Source organism: Strongylocentrotus purpuratus, unplaced genomic scaffold, assembly GCF_000002235.5.
Source record: "Strongylocentrotus purpuratus isolate Spur 01 unplaced genomic scaffold, Spur_5.0 spur5_scaffold_19, whole genome shotgun sequence".
In the NCBI taxonomy this organism is placed as follows: domain Eukaryota; kingdom Metazoa; phylum Echinodermata; class Echinoidea; order Camarodonta; family Strongylocentrotidae; genus Strongylocentrotus; species Strongylocentrotus purpuratus.
The window spans coordinates 30,073,074-30,097,108 of record NW_022145604.1 but is presented as its reverse complement, the minus strand read 5'-3'; the positions used below and the strand labels follow the sequence as shown (position 1 = coordinate 30,097,108).

General features: G+C 36.8%; 1 protein-coding gene and 1 long non-coding RNA gene across 3 annotated transcripts; both read right to left on the bottom strand.

The window, feature by feature from the left end:
* Window positions 1-1,130: 1,130 nt before the first annotated feature.
* Window positions 1,131-22,097, bottom strand: LOC115926205. 2 transcript variants are annotated; one of them, XM_030990847.1, is made up of 4 exons: window positions 21,621-22,097; window positions 20,943-21,036; window positions 18,882-19,003; window positions 1,131-1,993 (listed from the first exon to the last, which is right to left on the bottom strand). In XM_030990847.1, the coding sequence occupies exons 1-4, from the start codon at window positions 21,907-21,909 to the stop codon at window positions 1,197-1,199; spliced, it is 1,302 nt and encodes a 433-aa protein (XP_030846707.1). In that variant the 5' UTR covers window positions 21,910-22,097; the 3' UTR covers window positions 1,131-1,196. The 2 variants fall into 2 exon arrangements, with proteins under 2 accessions (XP_030846707.1, XP_030846708.1); XM_030990848.1 differs by lacking the exon at window positions 1,131-1,993 and adding an exon at window positions 15,185-16,413.
* Window positions 4,198-7,044, bottom strand: LOC115926206. Its single transcript, XR_004065019.1, has 3 exons — window positions 6,907-7,044; window positions 6,227-6,320; window positions 4,198-4,286 (listed from the first exon to the last, which is right to left on the bottom strand). It is a non-coding gene; the product is annotated as an uncharacterized LOC115926206 (long non-coding RNA).
* Window positions 22,098-24,035: the final 1,938 nt, after the last annotated feature.

The following is a 24,035-nucleotide window of genomic DNA, read 5'->3' as shown; positions in this document are numbered from 1 at the left end:
CGTCTCTTGGTGGATTTTGGCTGATTGCTATTAACTTTGAGTTATACAATTACATCTAAGACAAACTTCGAGAACTCAAAGCCAGATTTGGAATAGATTAAAGGCATCTTTTAACAATGTTAAATCTGAGATACATGGCCCTACGTGTCAGCAGTGTCTGTGATATGGTGTAATATTGAAGCCCTGAACAAAATTGCGCTTCAAAATGATCATGAAGTGCCTCAAAAAAGTAGAAATCTTTGAGGGACCGGTTTTACCACACTCATTTCCCCCAATAGACTGTAGTGTTATAAAAACCGTTAGGAAAACGAAAAATGAAATTTCGATTTCCAATCATAAATATCTTGATAGTCAGACAGGCGATCGGCTTATAAAAGTCATGGGATTGGGATTCCTGACTGGCCTTATAATATGATTGCAGCATGAGCTAAATCCAGGATTCTGTTTCAGAACCTGCGGAAATGTAACCGAGTCACTTTAAGTAGTGGGACCCCAATGTTTGGAGGTCTTTTGTGGGCCAAAGATGGTCCTCGATCTTTAGCCTCTAGTTCATCTTTGGAAGATTCTACTCTCTTGATGCATGATAAGTAGAATCCACTTTTTGACGAGTCATACTTTTTGGGAACACTTCCTTTAGAATTAAATCCACTCCAAAAAAATAGTGGATTCCACTCCAGCTATTGGCTGAATTACTCTTTGAAAGTGGCTTTCCACGCCAGTGAAGTGATCCATAATAATAATATAACTCCCCAGAAAGTTGATCTCCTCTTCTAAAGAGTAAAGGAAGCTCGAACGAACCGTATAGGTCCTGGGGGTGATTCGCAAAGATCCTAAGTTGAACTTAACTCTAAGTTGGACTTAAAATTATGAAGAGCCATTCGTAGCCTTAAAATTAAATATATTCAAAGGCAAAAAATTAAGTATTTAGACTTTTCATAAACTTCACATCTAGAACTTGAAATCTCCTTGAAAATACAAAGTATGAATGATTTGAATCAACATTTTATGCGTTTTTAAATAACTTTTTTTACTAAATATTTTCAAAGATGCTAACGGCTTTCCATAATTTTGAAGTCCAACTTAGAGATAAGTTCAACTTAGGATCTTTGTGAAACACCCCTCTGGAGGAACTATACCATCTCTAGGATGAGACGTCCACTAAAATCTACGAAATTATCAAATTATTATAAATTGCTTTAAGATCTAGCTACTGACTCGTAGGATGGGGCTGCTGTCGTCTCATCTCTAATGTTTGTAGGTCGAATATCAAAAGTTGGATCCAAAGCTGCGTCATAGGACGGAGGCGCAATTCTGTTGTCAGGAGGCGGTGACGGCGGTGGAGCTGTTGGCGTACTTTGCGGACGATTAGATGTGACGTCCCCATACGCTGGAGGCGGGTCTGTGTGTGGCTCTGCCGGCGCTGATGGCGTGGCTCGTGATTGATCCTCCAGTCCTGTTTCGGCTAGCGGAGGCCAATTTAACGCTTCTCGAATTTCAGGATCACTGGATGACACACTTTCCGTTCCTTCCTGTCGCCTTTTGCACAGCCCTGCACACTTTAGACATCGATAAAAGCAATTTAACGCTCCTCGAGGTTCAGGATCATACTCATAGGATGATATACTTTCCGCCCTTTCCGTTCCTTCCTGTTGCCTTTTGCACAGGCCTCCACACCTTAGACATCGATAAAAGCATACCTGGATTGCAAGTCCTATAACGCATAACCATTCATATATCCACCCGCACAAACGAGTCGGAATTTTGATTATGCAGCCACACAATCCAGCCAGCATATCGATAAAGCAGCTACAAAAACACTTTCCCACCGCGCCATTTCCTGCCGAGCAACTAGCGATGACCACGAGGGCCACGGTGACGCCAATCCACGTGAGCACAGTTTTGAGTGTGGTATTAGACTTTCCTGATGATCCCTCCACTTCTTCTTCATCGTCGCCGTTTGTAGGAGCAGGAGAGTCTCTTCCACCCGAAACATCTGTAATGTTAAGAAAAAACAGCAGGGCATGCTAATAAATGAAATTAAATAGACAAAACAGTTAAAATCAGTAATCATGTTACCAAATACAACCTAATCAATTGGGAACAGGTATGCTAAAAGCTATGTTTCGCAAAAGGAAGTAGGGGTAAAATTTACCCAATATTGGGTAGAAACGTATTCACACCAGCTTGAGAAAATGGAGTAGTTCAAACCAACATTAGGTAAAAATGGACAATGCATGTGTCCTTTCTACCAATGTTTTTTGGAATAGTTACCAAACATTGGTGTGTTTGTAGCATGTTTTCTACGTTATCGAAAACGATTTTCCTAAAGGTCATAACCTTTCCATATCGTTTTGTGAAATTCAAGACGTTTTATTTACTACCCCACAACTTAAATACATGACAATATATTTGAAGCAGAACTATATTTGTATATAGCTAAATATGTTTGTATTATGATCGTTTTGAAAATGGATGGTAGGCAAGTCCTATAGGTGATCTGTCCGATTATGTTACTAAGCATTGTGAAGTTATGAACATAGATTGACATCAATTATAACCGATTACTTCATATTTGGTCTGTTTTAAGTTCTAGCATGGCTAGCGAACTGGATACAATAATTGGATGTACAAATAGAATATTAGATGTCGTGTGTAACTTATGAGAAAATTTGGCTTGAATTTGCCCAAATTTCTTCGACACTCCTTTGCAGTTCCGTATGCTATTCGATTTGAATTGTATCGCCTACGTCCAAAGTAATTCCTTTTTTATATACTGCCATGTTTGTGTTTATGTTGTTGTTGTTGTCGTCGTCATTTATGTACTAGGAAAATTGTAAAACTGTAGATTACTTGGAGAGAAAACTTTAAAAAACGTATCGGCTATCTGCACTTGTTTGCCAGGAGGGATTAGACCACCCTGCAAGGTCACCGACAGGTGGTTATATCATCAAATCAAGCTCTCCAATAAAGGTACTATGTCCCTTTTGTAGCCAACCTCAAATTATGTAGAACTTTGCAGGAATTATGAATATGTCATGTATGTCCTATCTGTGAAATTTAAACGTTAGCAGTGTCCTCATATTCAAATTATGTAAGGAAACCCGTTTACTTGCTAGACTTCACTGTTAGACACTATTGAGTGACTGTCTTTTTTCTTCTTTGGTAATAACATACATGAAAAGAGTTGTAAAGGGTACATGAGCATTTGTCTACATCAATAACCCACTTCTTGTGATGGCCAAGGTTAAACTGATTGAATCTTTGCACAGCATAAAACGTATGACCATTCGGTACAATTGTCTGAAAATCAAGACTATTACTTTTGGGCTCTATAGCCCTAAAGTCGATTTGACAACTAATAGTCGTTATTTTCCCACTTGAAGACATTTTCAAGCCTCACCTTTTTTTAGGGAAGTTCTAAATTAGTATTATCTTTCAAATGCTTTTGGAATTTAACTTTTTCATTTGTTTGGCCTGCAAATGGGACATAGTACCTTTAACATAAGAAAAAAATTGGACCTTTGGGGAATAATGGTCTCCAAGTAGGCATTGTTTGCTATATACAGGGCGCAAATAGCTATCAGTAGTGCAGTGGGGCTTTAAAGACAAGTGTTTTTTAAAGCACTTTCAGAGTATTTTGTTATTACATTTAATCTGTTTATTGTAAGCGCCTTGAGCACAATGGGTAGATATATGCCAAACATTGTAAATGTCTGCATCATCATTATTGTTATCAGGCGCAATCACCAAATGAAATAAGGATATCTTGGTATTTTCGGACAGGTCGGAATGAGGACATTCCAAGATATTAATGATAATAATAACAATAATAATGATACATATTCATGAAGCGCACTCAAGGCGCTATACAAAACAAAATACACAAATCTCTCTCTGCAGAATGTTAACAACATTATATCATTTGTAACTCTGAGTAAATAAAACCGTTTTAACATGTTTCTAAAAGGTTTCTAGGCATTGAATGTTTCAAATGTCACTTGGTAGCTTGTTCCAGAGGACTGGTGCAACATACACAAAATAATGCACGGTCCCAATAATGGGTGGTTCGGTTCTGGGGACTTCTAGGATGGTAGAGGCAGAATAACGGAGTGAGTAATGGGATTGCTTTATAGTGAGGAGATCTTGCAGATATTCAGGACAAACCTGAATTCTTCTTGCAGATAAAGTCAAGTCTAGAATCTAGACAGCTTGAGACGTTCCATCTTCCGTTTCTGTCCAGGTCAATCACTGGACAACTATGTGTGTTTAACGTCTCATATCTAAAGCTGTACAAATAGATAATAAAGAAATACAATTCGCCATTCTTCACTGTCGTTAACAGTGTATATTCGCCCATAGAATATGTAAAACATGATCAGAGTCTAAGAAAATAGAGAATAGGAGACCTAAAACCAATCCTATCTATATTAGACTAGGTATTTAAACAAAAAGATAGGGAAATGTGTATTCCGTAAACGGATAATTTCACCGCAATGTTTATATTACATGACATTGTTAGCTAAGTAGTTTAATATATTTTTTTCTAATGGAGAGACCTGTGATTCTATAGAAAGGTATCCAAACTAATTAGCAATGGAATGTGATCATAAGAGGGAATTGTCATTTCAGTGATTTCACTTGAAAAATACTCTCAATTCAATCCAATTCATATTTATTCAATTCATATTGATTTCATTTCCAACAAAAAGATAAACAAAGGTATTTCATATATTATTCATAAAGTATCAACAAAATGCAGGTACATAATTCATTTTTTCTTGGTAACTATACATATACATATACACTATACACATGATAAAATTATTACAAGAAAATTTTGTGGAAATGTACTGGAGTGGAAATAGGGATCACTTTGTTTGGAGTGGAATCCAAAATATTTAAATCCACTCTAAACAGAGTGATTCAATCACTACTATCGAGTGGACTCCACTATAATGTGGAGTGGATTCAACTCCAAAGAATCCCTGATACGCCTCCTACAAGTCGTTTTCCACTCCTCTGCATTCAACGATAAACTTGACTTCTGGTCAATATAGTAAATAGAATTTTACCAAAAACCACCCCGACGTACGTTATCACCAGCCCTTTCAATGGAACCCTCATGTCTCATTGACTTTTGAAAGTTCACCCACCGTAATTTGATCAAAATAGGTTGCAAGCTCGCCATTGCCTATATAACACATGTGAAACAAGTCGAACTTGGGACTCAGTTAGCCAAGCGATTGTAAGGTTTTAGGTCAAGCACACGAAGGATAAGAAGCATGAATTATAATAGATCAGTTCTGATCGGTCCATTATGTCCATTTCAACCAACCCCCACCGTAATTTTTCCATTGAAGATAAGCAAACATTTTGCCGAGGTAATCAAAAACACGAATATTCGATTATTTACAGAGGGGTGCAATTATGCACCACATCAAACTCCCCTACTTTAAGTCAAGTATTTCATTGTATTATGTAATTTGGTAGGTTCATTTTAATAACTGTTTAATTATCAGATATCAATGATAGTTTAAAGATATGGAAAAAGTTCTTGTATTTTATATTTAGCAAAGCAATCTCACATACAAATTCACTACCAAGTGTCGTCTAATCCGCCAATTGTCGTCTACTATATACGTCCAGCAAGCGAAAATGAGACAACCGGAGCAATATGAAAAACCAATTTACGGCAGGATAAACAATCCAGAAAAAAATCATAGCAATCTTCTCTCAGAATACGTTTCCCATACCAGAGCTCAAGATTTGCTTTAAAGGTAATACAAAGTTTTGGGAAATTTTGAAAATTGGGTGGATGGTGATTCTTTACAATTTTGATATATTTGGATGCCCCTGTGGATGTATTATGAGTACTAGAAAATGTAGCCCCTAAAACACTTCTGCTTTCGAGAAAAATTTAATATAACAATTTCCCGGTGCTCCCGGTAAATTTTGATAAATTTCGAATAGCGCCTACGGCCCTACAACAATAGCTGCGACCATGAAAATCTCAGAATATGTACTTGTGATATATAATTTCAACACGGGAATAGCTAATCAGTCGATGTCAGTCAAGAACCATAGTTTCATAGCTTAATTAATATCTTGACCTTGAGAGGGAGCTATACAACATAAAGAGTTTATTATTTACAATTCAATAACTTAGTATTACCTTTAAGATAGTAATACATGAGAAGTAAACACTAAATTACACACATCGACTTACTTATTGTAAAAAAGCTGAGAACTTGACCCATCTAACCAGCGCCCTCTCGAGTCCATTCCTATCCATGCTAAACTTGTCAGGTTTCCGAAGGATTCTAATTGAGAAGATCCCAACAAATATATTTTTGTATTGATTTATTTTATCTTTATTCGTTCGTTTTTATGATGCGTATACATTATAGTTGGTGTTTAATAAGTAAAGTTTAAAATCATTAAGAATAACTTGTAAAATGATGAATTCAAACTTTCACGATTTGAGTAATCGCAAACTTGAAGGATATTTCATATTGGTATGTAACCTGATTACGGTCTATGTATGTATGTTGAAAATTAATGACTTACACTCCGTCGTCTTTAAGAGGAGTCAAAGTGTAAAATAATTTAAATGATTATTCATATAACTATTACTCGTGTTACTGCAGCTGTTACTACTACTATACTACTACCAATACTACAACCACTAGTATTACTACTACTACTGCTCATCCTCCTCCCCCTCCTGCCCCTCCTCCTACTCTTCTTCCTCCTCTGCTTCTCCTCCTCCTCACACTTCTCCGCATCCTGCCCTCTTCTCCTCCTTGTCCTTTTAATATTACATACATTTCCCCTCTTACGCCTACTAATGTTACTTGTCGAAGCTCCCAGCAGCAGACCCCCCAAAAAAGTTGAACATCACCTTACCTACAAGAAAGTCATTCTCCTGTCTGTTCACTATGGAGGTCAAGAAACCGCCATCAAAGCCACATTGCGACCCTGCGAGTCGCCATGACAACGGCTCACTATGGAGTGTGTAGCAGTATTCCAGTCGGCCAATCGAACCACTAGGGCAGGACGCTTTGAAATAAAGTAGAAAGGATGAAAGAAGGAGGGCAAAATAAAAATCTGATTGTAGAAACTCGCTGATCTTCTGTGGTATAGTAAGATTGGATTATTGGATTCCCTAAAATTACCAATCTTTGCGACATTCTAAACTTGAAGAAAAAAATTGGAATAAAAGTATATAAATTCACGACATTGATAAGCCATTACCAAACAGCATCTGGGCAATTAATTATTTTTTAATTTTAATCAAGCAGTAATATTGTAAGGCTAATTTTAAAATATTGAATTTTGATAAGGTGTCTGTACTATGGTTACTATGGCTAAGCCTGCCGCTCATGATACAATCCTCCTGCGATCCAACTGTGATCCGACTTTACAGGAATGCCAATTATTATAGATCTCGAAATCTAAATCAACATTACCATCTTTTCTTAAGGTTCTAAATAATGATAAAAATACTAACGACCGGAATTGTAGTTCATTTAAGCATTCCAGTCAGAATGAAAGCCGTATCGCGTTTCAATCGTAGACAACCGCACTACTGGTCTGATGTCACTACGATTCTCCGCCGATTTAGCTATTTCTCCTCCAAGGAAGCTTGAAGTCCCTTGGAATTTATATTTGCTTAAAGATCATAATGATTAGTCAGATCCTTCGTTATTATGGGTGGTATTCTCGAAAGCGAACTAACTTTAGTCCATGGTTTAATCCACCGACTAAGTATGGAATGCAAAGTGTCCATATATGAATATGTTTTTGAATAGTTTAATTTAACAATAAATTAAAATAAAATATAATAACATAATTAATAAACAACAATATAACTATGATATCGTTATTTTACCATGATAATTTAGGGACATATTAATTTAATCAAAAATATATTCATATGGACACTTGGGATTAAACCATGGACTAAAGTTAGTCCGCTTTCGAGAAAACCACCCTTAGATTTTACATGGGCGAATATTCGTATCAAATGCTATTGCTAATTCTGCTAAATTTGTATCGTAGTAAGATCGTAGTCACATCGCAGTCGGATCGTAGTCAGTGCGATCGGGATTTACATACCTTGACAATGAAAGGCCGGAGCCAGTGTTATTATAATGCATGCAAAGAGGAAGGGTGTCCAAGGAACCTAAACATTATAAATAAAGGTAACAAAGATAGCGTATACATTATGATCGACGAGGAAGTGATAGTTTGCCATATTCTAAAATTAAAAAGGTGATTATTTGCTTTATATTCCACATCTAAAACAATTTAACTACAAAAAGAAAAGGACGTGTATGCATCTATATAAAAGACACCATACCCAAATTCACACCAAAAAGGTTAGTTTTTCCCAACCCCTTGAGGGTACGGTGCGCGCATGTGTTTGTTTTAATTGCGCTCATTGGTAATATAATGCGCGCTTAATTACGCCTGTTTTAGTGCGCTTTTGGATAATCTTCAGTGAAAGTGCGTTGCCCTTTGTAGATAGTACCTCTATCTTCAGTGAAAGTGCGTTGCACTGTGTAGATAGTAGTACTATCTACACAGTGTAACGAACTTTTTGCTTCTCCCATCAATAATGGGCGATCTATCTTTCATCACGTGATTTACTTTTGACCAATCGTAGAGCAAGATTCTTAGTATGTGGAATATAATGCATGAAATGAAGTATAATTGAAATTGTAATATTCCGTTTTCAGACAGTCAACAACAAAAATGTGAGTCCATGTAATTATATTTATTCAAACCTGCTTTATTGACCACCTGTCTACAAAGACCACATTCTTTGTTTCCCTAGCTTGAAAATGGTTTTTCATTAAATCATGTACTGGGAACCTGTACAAAGACCACCTGACTATAAAGACTATGTCTTGTGTCCCTTGGGTGGTCTTTATAGACATGTTTCACTGTACAACTTTATTCTTCATTAGATTTTTGACAGGTCTAAATATTATTGTCGTAAAGCATTAGCGTCACGCAAGCCTATTGTGATTGCGTTACTGTGTACAGTTTGTTCTTGCCCTGGGGTTGTTGCTAGACATCTCGTAAATGTTTCACATTCAATTGTTTCACGTTCAATTTTACATGCCCCTCGATCTCCATAGTGATAATAATGATATGAATGATGACAAAATGATGATGATGATGGTAATGATGACGATGATGATGATGGTGATGTATACTACTACTATGCTACTACTACTACTACTACTACTACTTCTACTACTACTACTACTACTACTACTACTACTACTACTACTACTATATACTTCTACTACTACTACTACTACTACTACTACTACTACTACCACCACTGCAATCATTCAGACCATTGATAGACTTACAATGAAAATACATAATTATCGTACATAATATCCACACCGAGCACTCACGCCTATACCTGAATGACGATTCCAACAATAGATCGTTTTCCCTCCATATTTCCATCCATGTCGCAAGCACAAGCTATCACAGACAGGCGAAAAAGGCAAAGCGGCTGAGAGAAATTTCAGCTACCCAAATCAGCTAATAATTATTTTAATGACAGTCCATTTTTTCAATGACGTTCCTAGCTGAAAGTGCTGGAGACTATAGGCCTATAGAAGCCTCATAGTTTGGCATATGGCTGCTGTCATGTTAAATAAAGGTGGATTTGTATACATCCACACGCGGAGAACCAATATTGCACGGACGAGTAAAAGCGTCGCTATCAATATGGATACGATGTTGCGATCATGAGCAAAACGGGATCAAATTATATCCCTTTTGAATCTAATCTCATTGTTTTATTCTGATTAATGGCTGCAAAATCCAACGATGCACCACTCTTTATCCGCAACGCGCTTAACACGTATTCTAACACAATAAGCATGTACAGTCTTTTTCAGCGCTTGGTATTTGCACAATACCTACCAGTTTTGTGCTTCCTATTTAAGTCGCTCTTGAGTCATACTCATATATATATATCATAGGGGAAAACAAATCCCTGTACTTGCATATTTGCCCTGTATTAATATTTACAAAGTCCTATTTTTGGCAACACGTCATAACCACGCAGTACCTTTCCCCTCTCAATTTAATACATGTAATTACATGTAGCATATCGCACTGTGATTTAGTTTCATGCATGAATGCATTGGCCTACCATTTATTTTCCAAGACTATATCTGTGGTGTCTATAACTTACAAGCGGTGCTTAATTTGACCTTTGACCCCTCCATATTTTCAATTTTTCTTTCATTCAATCTTTTCTTTTCAAATCAACACTCCGTGCAAACTAGTATCTATGAGATACGTATCTTCTTTTCTTATAGAATTCATGTTTGTTCTTTGTATACCATTTATTTTATGTAAACATTGTAAAATTCATTCATGTGTATTATGAAACATAAACATAAACTGAAACTGTAAAGTGAAACTGAAACACGTAAATAGACATTGCTAAAAATGTGTTGTATGATGTATTGACTAAAATCCGCCCCAAATTTTCCACTAAACAACGGAATTTGATGTAACAGTTATATGTGTCTTTACTAAAGTCGAGGAATACATATCATTAATCATCTCCACAACAAATTTGACTCTCAGAAAAATAGCAACGATCCTACCGTAATCTGTCTATATATCAAAATGATGCAGAGAACGTGGTAGGGAGGAGGGAGTGCGTGGAGAAAAAAAATAATTTAATAAGGGGGGGGGGGGGGGTTGTCGGAGAGATTAGCGAGGAAATTTAATAGTCGAATAGTTCAAACGAACAGAAGCAAATAACTTCGCATTAATCAAATATTCGCCGACATAAGTTTGTCTTTTTTTGCGGCAGGTATATACTGGCGTCTAATTACTATGTAAAAGGCGGCTAGGCCATGATAAGTAAAGACCCCTTCTTTGTTTATTCAGATATCATCTCCTTGAAATCAAGGATCAATCTGATGTAGCTGGGGAATGTTTCATTTTAAGATTGACTTTAGGTTGAGCTTAACGATGGCAGGCTGTTCATGCCACGAGTTCATCTAACCATTCCTGGCATTGGTTTCTCACGGGACGTGCAAATCGTGGTCACAAATCTACAGAATTTACCTTGCTGGATAGTTTATTATTGAAGGAAAAAATATTATCTAAAGATCGTAATTGAGAGACCAATAGTGAGAGCATGAGTAGCATGAACGCAACGACTCAGCCAGCCGAATCCAGCTGAATGCGCTGAATAAGCGGGGGGGGGGGGGGGGGGGGGGTAGGGGGGGGGCCTGAAAATGTCAAAATTTGGCCAACCGATATTTAGTTATTTTAATTTTGTTTGTATTAAAAAAAAAATTAGGGGGGGGGGGTCATCAAAAATCACACACATAAACAAAAATGAGGGTGGGGGTTCAACCCCCAAAACAACCCCGCTGCGTAAGCGCCTGGCGATTGATATCAACTCTGTGTAATACAGGGCCCAGGAGTAAATAAATTTATAAGCAGATTTGATTGATAAACGTCTGTTTAAAAAAAACAAGTTCACACGCAAATATACACACACAAATACCACTTATGAATCAGTTTTTCTAAGAAATACCAACAAAAATAAGCGTTAGCATTAATCTTTTCTTAGAGAAAATGGACATTTATTGTAATAGCTCTGTCTGATTTTGAAGAATGCATAAGACATTGCCAACGTGACAGAACTGGAATCCAACGCATATTTTGAAACCAATTTTCACTCCTCAAAATTTTCTAATGAGAATGTATACTATGATTATAAAAACCTCTTACTCTCAAAGGGCAAATACACTCCAAAAATAACTTACTTTCAATAGAAACCTTTTTTGATTGGTTTGTCTTCATTTTCTGCTTCTATTGTGAGTAAGTTATTTTTGGAGTGGACTTGCCCTTTAAGATCGCCTCTTACACAAAGATCACAAAGATCGTTTGAACACTATTTCATTTTATGATTGCGGTCTCCTTCACCTTTTCAACAGATAGTTTGGATAATACTTTAAATTTATAATAATGTGTTATAGAAATATTATGTTAAGCCTCGCTATTATTTGTACATAATAAAGAATGAAGAAAAAAATGACATAAAGTTATTATAGTTTGTATATTTTGTATTATACCTTACGTTTACATGTTCTTTGATATTAAGTTATTATATTTGTTAAAAAATGCAGAAATAAAATGAAATCAAAGTAATCAACACCAGGATTCAAGATTCAAGATTCAAATGAGGTTTTATTCACGACTTGTCAAAAAGTCCAGAGACTAAAAATGCATGTTTACATCAACCATACAATCATATAAAAAAAAGCATTCAAAAATATATATTTATATATATATATATATATAAAGAAAACATAGCAAATGGGAAAGAAAATATATATATATATATATATATATTAATGAAAAAATGTTTACATCAAAACATCAAAGCGGTATAAAAAAAAAGAAACAAAACAAAGTAAAGAAATAGAAATTATCAGGTTCAAATCATTTGTGTACGTGTATAAAATGACTATCATCATGATCATGACTATGGTATAGACAATTTAGGAAGATGAATGAGATCGAAGCTGTCTCACCTTTATTAGAAATATTAGTCGTAACAGCAGTACAAAAAATAATTAAACATTCGAAACCGAGGTCCATGACACAGTTCCATGTAGAATTCAGGTTCTAGGACACCTACCCCCTGGACATCCACCCCCAGTCAACAACTCCCCCCCCCCCAGACAACTACCCTCTAGGACAAGTCTCCCCCGCACAACTACCCCAGGTGGATTACCCCTTAGGATAGTTGCCCGGGGGGAGTTGTCCTAGGGGTAGTTGTCCTAGGAGGTAATTGACTGGGGGTGGCTATCCGGGGGCGTCTTTTTTCCTAACCTAGCCATCCTAGCGCTCCATATTAATATTAGAATATAGGAAGATTTGCGTTGGCCAGATTTCTGACTAACTAGTATGTTGCAATGATTATGGACAAGTTACGACCTGTGTAGTCTTTTGTTTACGGTACAAGCCTCCAGATTTTCTCGGAATGTCATTTATTTAAAAACATAGCTGTTGCATTTGTAATTTTGGTATGAAATTTCATTATTTTATAAATTATCGCATCAGCTTCTGTGTGAGAGCGTATCATGAATATTTATGATTAGCGCATGACGTATAGATTCCTATTGAGCCAATCGAATGCAGCGGTAGGATGGCTAGGTTAGGAAAAAAATGCATCCGGGGGGTGGGGGATGTCCAGGGGCGGGTGTCCGGATACGAGAATACAAGTGTGCAATTGGCAGGATGCACATAACAAATACAAGATATAAATTACATGGAACATAATCGTTAAGCACAAGAAACACTTCAATAAGGAGAAGGCAAAATCTGAAAGCCCTGAACGGTTACAAGCAAGCCGAATCTTTGCACATTTTGTGATAGAAACTATTCGTCCATTTAAGAACGTAAAATTAACTTGATCATGAATAATTGCAATGGTGGTGTTTATTTTTTTATAATTAGAATTGCCATAGTACTTTATATTAAACTGCTCATTACATTTTAGAATGTTTCCTCTTCTTAACACTAGTAACAGAAAGGGGACGGTGGGGGTATGTTCACGTCTTCTACTAAGAATATAAAGTAATTGAATAGCATTTTTCGTATAGTAAGGTATGATAAGTATGAGAAATTTATTTCATTCTCACAGACATGGTTTTAAATCAGACATTTCATTACGAATATTACGTTTGGTATATGGCCTATACAAGACAACGACAGCAAGATGTCCAATTAAACCGAGCAGTTATAACATGAAATATGATATCAATTCTGCAGTGTTATTTCTTTATACTTTATAGCAATTCCCAGGGCCCTGTTTCATCAAACTTGTTATCAATAACAAGTAACAATAGCTGTTATAAGCTACTGAAATCGATACATTTAATTGGCTAAGAGAATATTGGTCATAGAAATTTAGCACTTGTGTTATTGATAATATAGTCATATTTACTGCTTTGAGAGACATAGTTGTTTTTATTAGCTCAAGGAGAGGTTACAATCGAGCTAATGCCCGGGGCTTCCCGACGGCAATAGCTCGATTGTAACCTCACCGAGAGCGTATAAAAACAACTATTTCTCGAAAATTAAAGCCGTCATTGTTACTTTCATATACTGAAAAAAGAGTCAACTGATGAAACCACCTTGACGTTTCTCTAGTTTGTTGAATAAAATATATAATAGGGTCTTTGACAGCAGACTGTGCAGTGTAAGGGCACAAGGTATACATGCAAATACGTGTGTGGGACTATAAACGGGCTGGATTTTTTTGTGTTACTGAAATGTGCTCAGAATTCAAGTAATTCATCTATTAAATTACTATAACAGACAAGAAACAAGTCAAAGGTAAGGACAAGAATCAGTGCTTATCAATATAACAAAAATTTTGCATGAAATACCATCAGGAAAGCTATCTAAATTTGTCAGAAATTAGCGACAAACACCAAATTCAGCGCTGCAATGAGGCACAAAACGGCGTAGAATTCAACTTTTCATCCACCAAATGAATTCAAACACTTGCATTATACAATTTTCAATACCTGTATCACCGTTATCGCAAACAATAAAATCACAATCTATATCTAGACCTATAAGACGTACCCTTTTGGTGTTCTTGCTGTCTAGCGACCAATTCGCACACACACAATGTATGGTATCCGCGCTCGCTCAAACCAATGGGTATTGCAGCAAGACTGAACTATTTTCCCGGTAACTGGAATTTTGCCGGGATTTTACCCTAGAACTATTACATGGGTTTGGCATTTTTCGTTTATTTACGGGAATGGCTAAAACCATGACTGCAATTTCAACCAATCAGATGGCTGGATTTCTTAAGTGAGGTATATAACAGGTTATATGAAATTATAGGGGCACAGGTACACCTGGGTACTATAGAGAGGAATTAATATGTGGCAAAACACAGGACCTCTGGTATGAGAGTAGTCCCTTGATCAATGTATATGTACCACAGTAGTAGTGCTCCCATCCCAAAACTAAAAATAAAATTTCGATTTCCAATCATTAATATCTTGATAATCAGACAGGCGATCGGCTTATGAAAGTCATGGGATTCCTGACTGACCTAAGGGTTTAATAATAATGATTGCAGCATGAGCTTAATCCAGGATTCTATTTTAGAATCTAAGGCAATGTTACCGAGTCACTTTAAGTAATGGGACCCCAATGTTTGGAGGTCTTTGTGGGCCAAAGATGGTCCTCGATCTTCAGCCTCTAGTACATCTTTGGAAGATTCTACTCTCTTGATGCATGATAAGTAGAATCCACTTTTTTGATGAGTCATACTTTTAAGGAACACTTCATTTAGAATTGAATCCACTCCCAAAAATAGTGGATTCCACTTCAGCTATTGGTTGAATCTTTGAAAGTGGTTTTCTACGCCAGTGAAGTGATCCATAATAATATGACTCCCCAGAAAGTTAATTTCCTCTCTTAAAGAGTAAAGGAAACTCGAACGAACCGTCACAGGTCCTGGATGAACTATAACATCTCTAGAATGAGACGTCCACTAAAAACTAAGACATTATCAAATTGTAATAAACTGCTTTTAAGATCTAACTACTGACTCGTAGGATGGGGCTGCTTTCGTCTTATCTCTAATGTTTGAAGGTCGAATATCAAAAGTTGGATCCAAAGCTGCGTCGTAGGACGGAGGCGCAGTTCTGTCGTCACGCAGCGGTGACGGCGGTGGAGCTGTTGGCGTACTTTGCGGACGATTAGATGTGACGTCCCCATACGCTGGAGGAGGGTCTGTGTGTGGATCTGCGGGCGCTGATGGCGTGGCTCGTGATTGATCATCCGTTCCCGTTTCGGCTAGCGGAGGCCAATTTAACGCTTCTCGAGTTTCAGGATCACTGGATGATACACCTTCCGTTCCTTCTTGTCGCCTTTTGCACCGGCCTCCACACCTTAGACATCGAAAGCAATTTAACGCTCCTCGAGGTTCAGGATCATAATCATAGGATGATATACTTTCTGCCCTTTCCGTTCCTTCCTGTTGCCTTTTGCACAGGCCTCCACACCTAAAGCATCGATAAAAGCATACCTGGATTGCAAGTCCTATAACGCATAACCATTCGTATAGCCACCCGCACAAACGAATCGGAATGTCGATTATGCAGCTACACAATCCAGCCAGCATATCGAGTGTGCATTTACAAAAAAACTTTGCCACCGCGCCATTTCCTATCGAGCAGCAACCGGTGACTGCGAAGAAAGAAAGCACCGAGAGCACGGATATGAGTGTGGTATTAGGCTTTCCCGATGATCCCTCAAATTCTTCTCCATCGTCGCCGTTTGTAGGCGCAGGAGAGTCTCTCCCACCCGAAACATCTGTAATGTTAAGAGAAATCAGGCAGGGCATGTCAATAAATTAAATTAAATAGACAAAACCGTATCCGGACAACTACCCCCTGGACATCCACCCCCGGATAACCACCCCAGTCAACTACCCCGGTCAACTACCCCGGACAACTACCCCTAGGACAACTTTCCCCGGACAACTACCCCTGGACAACTACCCCCAGACAAATACCCCCTAGGATAGTTGTCCGGGGGTAGTTGTCCTAGAGGTTGGTTGCCCTAGGGGGTAGTTGTCCCGGGGTAGTTGTCCTAGGGGGGTAGTTGTCCCGGGGGTAGTCGTCCTAGGGGTGGTTATCCGGGGTTGATGTCCAGGGGTATAGGTGTCCTAGAACCAGACACAACAGTTAACATGTCTAGAACTGTATAAGATGCTAATGCAGATACAATAGAAGAGTAATCATATTACCAAACACAACCTAATCAATTGGAACTTGGGGGTACAATTCACCAAAATTGGTATTCCCACTATATAGCTAGAGAAAATGGAGTAGTTCAAACCAACATTGGGTAAAAATGGAAAATGTATGTGTCCTTTCTACCAATGTTATTTTGGAATAGTTACCAAACATTGGTGTGTTTGTAGCATGTTTTCTACGTTATCGAAAACGATTTTCCTAAAGGTCATAACTTTTCCATATCGTTTTGTGAAATTCAAGACGTTTTATTTACTACCCCACAACTTAAATACATGACAATATATTTGAAGCAGAACTATATTTGTATATAGCTAAATATGTTTGTATTATGATCGTTTTGAAAATGGTAATGAATGAACGAATGAAGAGTTTAAAGGGGGTGTAGCATGACGAGACTACGTGTTTTTCCCCAAGGCCTGACTCGAGGCTACTCGGGTATACGACTACGGACGACGCGACCGCAGTATTCACATGCGTGAAGCCGATGCGTGAGGAGAACTTCGGTCTCTTTCGCGAACGCTAGCGCGCTGACCGTTAATCAAGTCCATTCGTTTACGTGTAGTTGTCAACAACAAAAAATCGTAGATGGTGTTAACTAGTATTTATCATGCTACGCCCCCTTTAAGTTCTGTTTATAACACACCACAATGGATTGTAAGCAAGCCCTATAGGTAATTTGTAATCTGTCCGATTATGTAACTAAGCATTGTGAAGTTATGAACATAGATTGACATCAAATATATCAAATTAATAAGTTTGGTTTTGTTTTAAGTTCTAGCAGGGCTATCAACGTAGTAAAACTGTTGATCAATTTGGAATGATATGAAATGTTCATGCAGTATAAAAAAAAAAAAAAGCCCAATTGAATAATGAATAATTTGCACCACAGGTTTTGTAATGTTTTGTAGTACTGTAAAGCACCGGCTAGGGGCGCATAGGGACGCAGTGTCGCTTGACGCCGTGTCCTATTTGTGCACACATGGCTGGTGCTTTGCTGTAAATGTTTTATGCTCATATAGGTTTTTATAATCTTTTTCTTGTATATATTTGTTTTCCCGTTAATGTTGTTTATGTTGATTTCTCTAATTTCTCGATATAATATATGTCATATGGTTGGTGCCCCAACCACAAGTTTGTATTCAAGCTTCTTTGGGGGCTCCTATAACCTCATGTTTTTATATTTCCATAAATGATTGTATAGTTTTATGGTTGAAATGAATTGAATTGAATTGAAATTATATTAGATACAATCATGTGTAACTTATGGGAGAAACTGGCTCGAATTTGCCCAATTCGACACTCCTTTGCAGTTTTCAGTTCCGTAAGATATCCGACTTGAATTGTATTGCCCACTTCCAAAGTAATTCATTTTGATATACTACCTTGTTTGTTTTGATGTTCTTGTTGTTGTCGTCGTCGTTTTTGTAAAAGGAAAATTGTAAAACTGTATCACTTTGAGAGAAAACTAAAAACATATGTAATGACAAGAATGCTTTTGAAAGCACTTTCATAATTATGTTGTTATTACATTTAATCTGTTTATGGCACAATGGGTAAATATACCGAACATTATAAATGTATGCATTATGATTATTGTTATCAGGTGCAATCACCAAATGAAGTGAGGATATCTTGGTATTTTCGGACAGATCGGAATGAGGACATTCCAACATATTAATGATAATAATAATAAATATTTATGAAGCGCACTAATAACTTAATACTCAAGGCGCTATACAAAACAAAATACACAAATCTCTCTTCAGAATTTTATCAACATAATATAATTTGTAACTCTGAGTAAATAAAACCGTTTTAACATGTTTCTGAAAGGTTTCTAGGCATTGAATGTTTCGAATGGCACTTGGTAGCTTGTTCCAGAGGACTGGTGCAACATGCACAAATGCACGGTCCCCATAATGAGTGGTTCGGGTTCTGGGGACTTCTAGGATGGTAGAGGCAGAAGAACGGAGTGAGGGATTGCTTTATAGTGAGGAGATCTTGCAGATATTCAGGACAAACCTTTATTCTTCTTGCAGATAAAGTCGAGTCTAGAATCTAGACAGCTTGAGACGTTCCATCTTCCGTTTCTGTCCAGGTCAATCACTGGACAACTATGTGTGTTTAACGTCTCATATCTAAAGCTGTACAAATAGATAATAAAGAAATACAATTCGTCATTCTTCACTGTCGTTAACAGTGTATATTCGCCCATAGAATATGTAAAACATGATCAGAGTCTAAGAAAATAGAGAATAGGAGACCTAAAACCAATCCTATCTATATTAGACTAGGTATTTAAACAAAAAGATAGGGAAATGTGTATTCCGTAAACGGATAATTTCACCGCAATGTTTATATTACATGACATTGTTAGCTAACTAGTTTAATATATTTTTTTCTAATGGAGAGACCTGTGATTCTATAGGAAGGTATCCAAACTAATTAGCAATGGAATGTGATCATAAGAGGGAATTGTCATTTCAGTGATTTCACTTGAAAAATACTCTCAAGTCAATCCAATTCATATTTATTCAATTCATATTGATTTCATTTCCAACAAAAAGATAAACAAAGGTATTTCATATATTATTCATAAAGTATCAACAAAATGCAGGTACATAATTCATTTTTTCTTGGTAACTATACATATACATATACACTATACACATGATAAAATTATTACAAGAAAATTTTGTGGAAATGTACTGGAGTGGAAATAGGGATCACTTTGTTTGGAGTGGAATCCAAAATATTTAAATCCACTCTAAACAGAGTGATTCAATCACTACTATCGAGTGGACTCCGCTATAATGTGGAGTGGATTCAACTCCAAAGAATCCCTGATACGCCTCCTACAAGTCGTTTTCCACTCCTCTGCATTCAACGATAAACTTGACTTCTGGTCAATATAGTAAATAGAATTTTACCAAAAACCACCCCGACGTACGTTATCACTAGCCCTTTCAATGGAACCCTCATGTCTCATTGACTTTTGAAAGTTCACCCACCGTAATTTGATCAAAATAGGTTGCAAGCTCGCCATAGCCTATATAACACATGTGAAACAAGTCGAACTTGGGACTCAGTTAGCCAAGCGATTGTAAGGTTTTAGGTCAAGCACACGAAGGATAAGAAGCATGAATTATAATAGATCAGTTCTGATCGGTCCATTATGTCCATTTCAACCAACCCCCACCGTAATTTTTCCATTGAAGATAAGCAAACATTTTGCCGAGGTAATCAAAGACATGAATATTCGATTATTTACAGAGGGGTGCAATTATGCACCACATCAAACTCCCCTACTTTAAGTCAAGTATTTCATTGTATTATGTAATTTGGTAGGTTCATTTTAATAACTGTTTAATTATCAGATATCAATGATAGTTTAAAGATATGGAAAAAGTTCTTCTATTATATATTTAGCAAAGCAATCTCACATACAAATTCACTACCAAGTGTCGTCTAATCCGCAAATTGTCGTCTACTATATACGTCCAGCAAGCGAAAATGAGACAACCGGAGCAATATGAAAAACCAATTTACGGCAGGATAAACAATCCAGAAAAAATCATAGCAATCTTCTCTCAGAATACGTTTCCCATACCAGAGCTCAAGATTTGCTTTAAAGGTAATACAAAGTTTTGGGAAATTTTGAAAATTGGGTGGATGGTGATTCTTTACAATTTTGATATATTTGGATGCCCCTGTGGATGTATTATGAGTACTAGAAAATGTAGCCCCTAAAACACTTCTGCTTTCGAGAAAAATTTAATATAACAATTTCCCGGTGCTCCCGGTAAATTTTGATAAATTTCGAATAGCGCCTACGGCCCTACAACAATAGCTGCGACCATGAAAATCTCAGAATATGTACTTGTGATATATAATTTCAACACGGGAATAGCTAATCAGTCGATGTCAGTCAACAACCATAGTTTCATAGCTTAATTAATATCTTGACCTTGAGAGGGAGCTATACAACATAAAGAGTTTATTATTTACAATTCAATAACTTAGTATTACCTTTAAGATAGTAATACATGAGAAGTAAACACTAAATTACACACATCGACTTACTTATTGTAAAAAAGCTGAGAACTTGACCCATCTAACCAGCGCCCTCTCGAGTCCATTCCTATCCATGCTAAACTTGTCAGGTTTCCGAAGGATTCTAATTGAGAAGATCCCAACAAATATATATTTGTATTGATTTATTTTATCTTTATTCGTTCGTTTTTATGATGCGTATACATTATAGTTGGTGTTTAATAAGTAAAGTTTAAAATCATTAAGAATAACTTGTAAAATGATGAATTCAAACTTTCACGATTTGAGTAATCGCAAACTTGAAGGATATTTCATATTGGTATGTAACCTGATTACGGTCTATGTATGTATGTTGAAAATTAATGACTTACACTCCGTCGTCTTTAAGAGGAGTCAAAGTGTAAAATAATTTAAATGATTATTCATATAACTATTACTCGTGTTACTGCAGCTGTTACTACTACTATACTACTACCAATACTACAACCACTAGTATTACTACTACTACTGTTCATCCTCCTCCCCCTCCTCCCCCTCCTCCTACTCTTCTTCCTCCTTCGCTTCTCCTCCTCCTCACACTTCTCCGCATCCTGCCCTCTTCTCCTCCTTGTCCTTTTAATATTACATACATTTCCCCTCTTACGCCTAAATGTTACTTGTCGAAGCTCCCAGCAGCAGACCCCCCAAAAAAGTTGAACATCACCTTACCTACAAGAAAGTCATTCTCCTGTCTGTTCACTATGGAGGTCAAGAAACCGCCATCAAAGCCACATTGCGACCCTGCGAGTCGCCATGACAACGGCTCACTATGGAGTGTGTAGCAGTATTCCAGTCGGCCAATCGAACCACTAGGACAGGACGCTTTGAAATAAAGTAGAAAGGATGAAAGAAGGAGGGCAAAATAAAAATCTGATTGTAGAAACTCACTGATCTTCTGTGGTATAGTAAGAGATTGAACAGTCATAATTGAGGAATTAATGAAGCTGAATGAATTCATACCATATCATTATTGGATTCCCTAAAATTACCAATCTTTGCGACATTCTAAACTTGAAGAAAAAAAAATGGAATAAAACTATATAAATTCACGACATTGATAAGCCATTACCAAAGAGCATCTGGGCAATTAATCATTTTTAATTTTAATCAAGCAGTAATATTGTAAGGCTAATATTAAAATATTGAATTTTGATAAGGTGTCTGTACTATGGTTACTATGGCTAAGCCTGCCGTTCATGATACAATCCTCCTGCGATCCAACTGTGATCCGACTTTACAGGAATGCCAATTATTATAGATCTCGAAATCTAAATCAACATTACCATCTTTTTTTAAGGTTCTAAATAATGATAAGAATACTAACGGCCGGAATTGTACTTCATTTAAGCATTCCAGTCAGAATGAAAGCCGTATCGCCTTTCAATCGTAGACAACCGCACTATTGGTATGATGTCACTACGATTCTCCGCCGATTTAGCTATTCCTCCTCCAAGGAAGCTTGAAGTCCCTTGGAATTTATATTTGCTTAAAGATCATAATGATTAGTCAGATCCTTCGTTATTATGGGTGGTATTCTCGAAAGCGAACTAACTTTAGTCCATGGTTTAATCCACCGACTAAGTATGGAATGCAAAGTGTCCATATATGAATATGTTTTTGAATAGTTTAATTTAACAATAAATTAAAATAAAATATAATAACATAATTAATAAACAACAATATAACTATGATATCGTTATTTTACCATGATAATTTAGGGACATATTAATTTAATCAAAAATATATTCATATGGACACTTGGCATTTCATACTTAATCGCTGGATTAAACCATGGACTAAAGTTAGTCCGCTTTCGAGAAAACCACCCTTAGATTTTACATGGGCGAATATTCGTATCAAATGCTATTGCTAATTCTGCTAAATTTGTATCGTAGTCGGATCGTAGTCAGTGCGATCGGGATTTACATACCTTGACAATGAAAGGCCGGTGCCAGTGTTATTATAATGCATGCAAGGAGGAAGGGTGTCCAAGGAACCTAAACATTATAAATAAAGGTAACAAAGATAGCGTATACATTATGATCGACGAGGAAGTGATAGTTTGCCATATTCTAAAATTAAAAAGGTGATTATTTGCTTTATATTCCACATCTAAAACAATTTAACTACAAAAAAAAAGGACGTGTATGCATCTATATAAAAGACACCATACCCAAATTCACACCAAAAAGGTTAGTTTAACCCAACCCCTTGAGGGTACGGTGCGCGCATGTGTTTGTTTTAATTGCGCTCGTTGGTAATATAATGCGCGCTTAATTACGCCTGTTTTAGTGCGCTTTTGGATAATCTTCAGTGAAAGTGCGTTCCCCTTTGTAGATAGTACCTCTATCTTCAGTGAAAGTGCGTTGCACTGTGTAGATAGTAGTACTATCTACACAGTGTAACGAACTTTTTGCTTCTCCCATCAATAATGGGCGATCTATCTTTCATCACGTGATTTACTTTTGACCAATCGTAGAGCAAGATTCTTAGTATGTGGAATATAATGCATGAAATGAAGTATAATTGAAATTGTAATATTCCGTTTTCAGACAGTCAACAACAAAAATGTGAGTCCATGTAATTATATTCATTCAAACCTGCTTTATTGACCACCTGTCTACAAAGACCACATTCTTTGTTTCCCTAGCTTGAAAATGGTTTTTCATTGAATCATGTACTGGGAACCTGTACAAAGACCACCTGACTATAAAGACTATGTCTTGTCTCCCTTGGGTGGTCTTTATAGACATGTTTCACTGTACAACTTTATTCTTCATTAGATTTTTGACAGGTCTAAATATTATTGTCGTAAAGCATTAGCGTCACGCAAGCCTATTGTGATTGCGTTACTGTGTACAGTTTGTTCTTGCCCTGGGGTTGTTGCTAGACATCTCGTAAATGTTTCACATTCAATTGTTTCACGTTCAATTTTACATGCCCCTCGATCTCCATAGTGATAATAATGATATGAATGATGATAAAATGATGATGATGATGGTAATGATGACGATGATGATGATGGTGATGTATACTACTACTATGCTACTACTACTACTACTACTACTACTACTACTACTACTA

Excerpts from the sequence above, each read along its gene's own strand:
- LOC115926205 (XM_030990847.1), bottom strand. The coding sequence starts at position 21,909 with ATGAATTCATTCAGCTTCATTAATTCCTCAATTATGACTGTTCAATCT. Across the intron at positions 21,037-21,620 it reads GGAGAATGACTTTCTTGTAG|AATCCTTCGGAAACCTGACA; the intron begins GTAAGGTGATGT and ends CTTCTCAATTAG. Across the intron at positions 1,994-18,881 it reads TATCTGCAAGAAGAATAAAG|ATGTTTCGGGTGGAAGAGAC; the intron begins GTTTGTCCTGAA and ends TTAACATTACAG.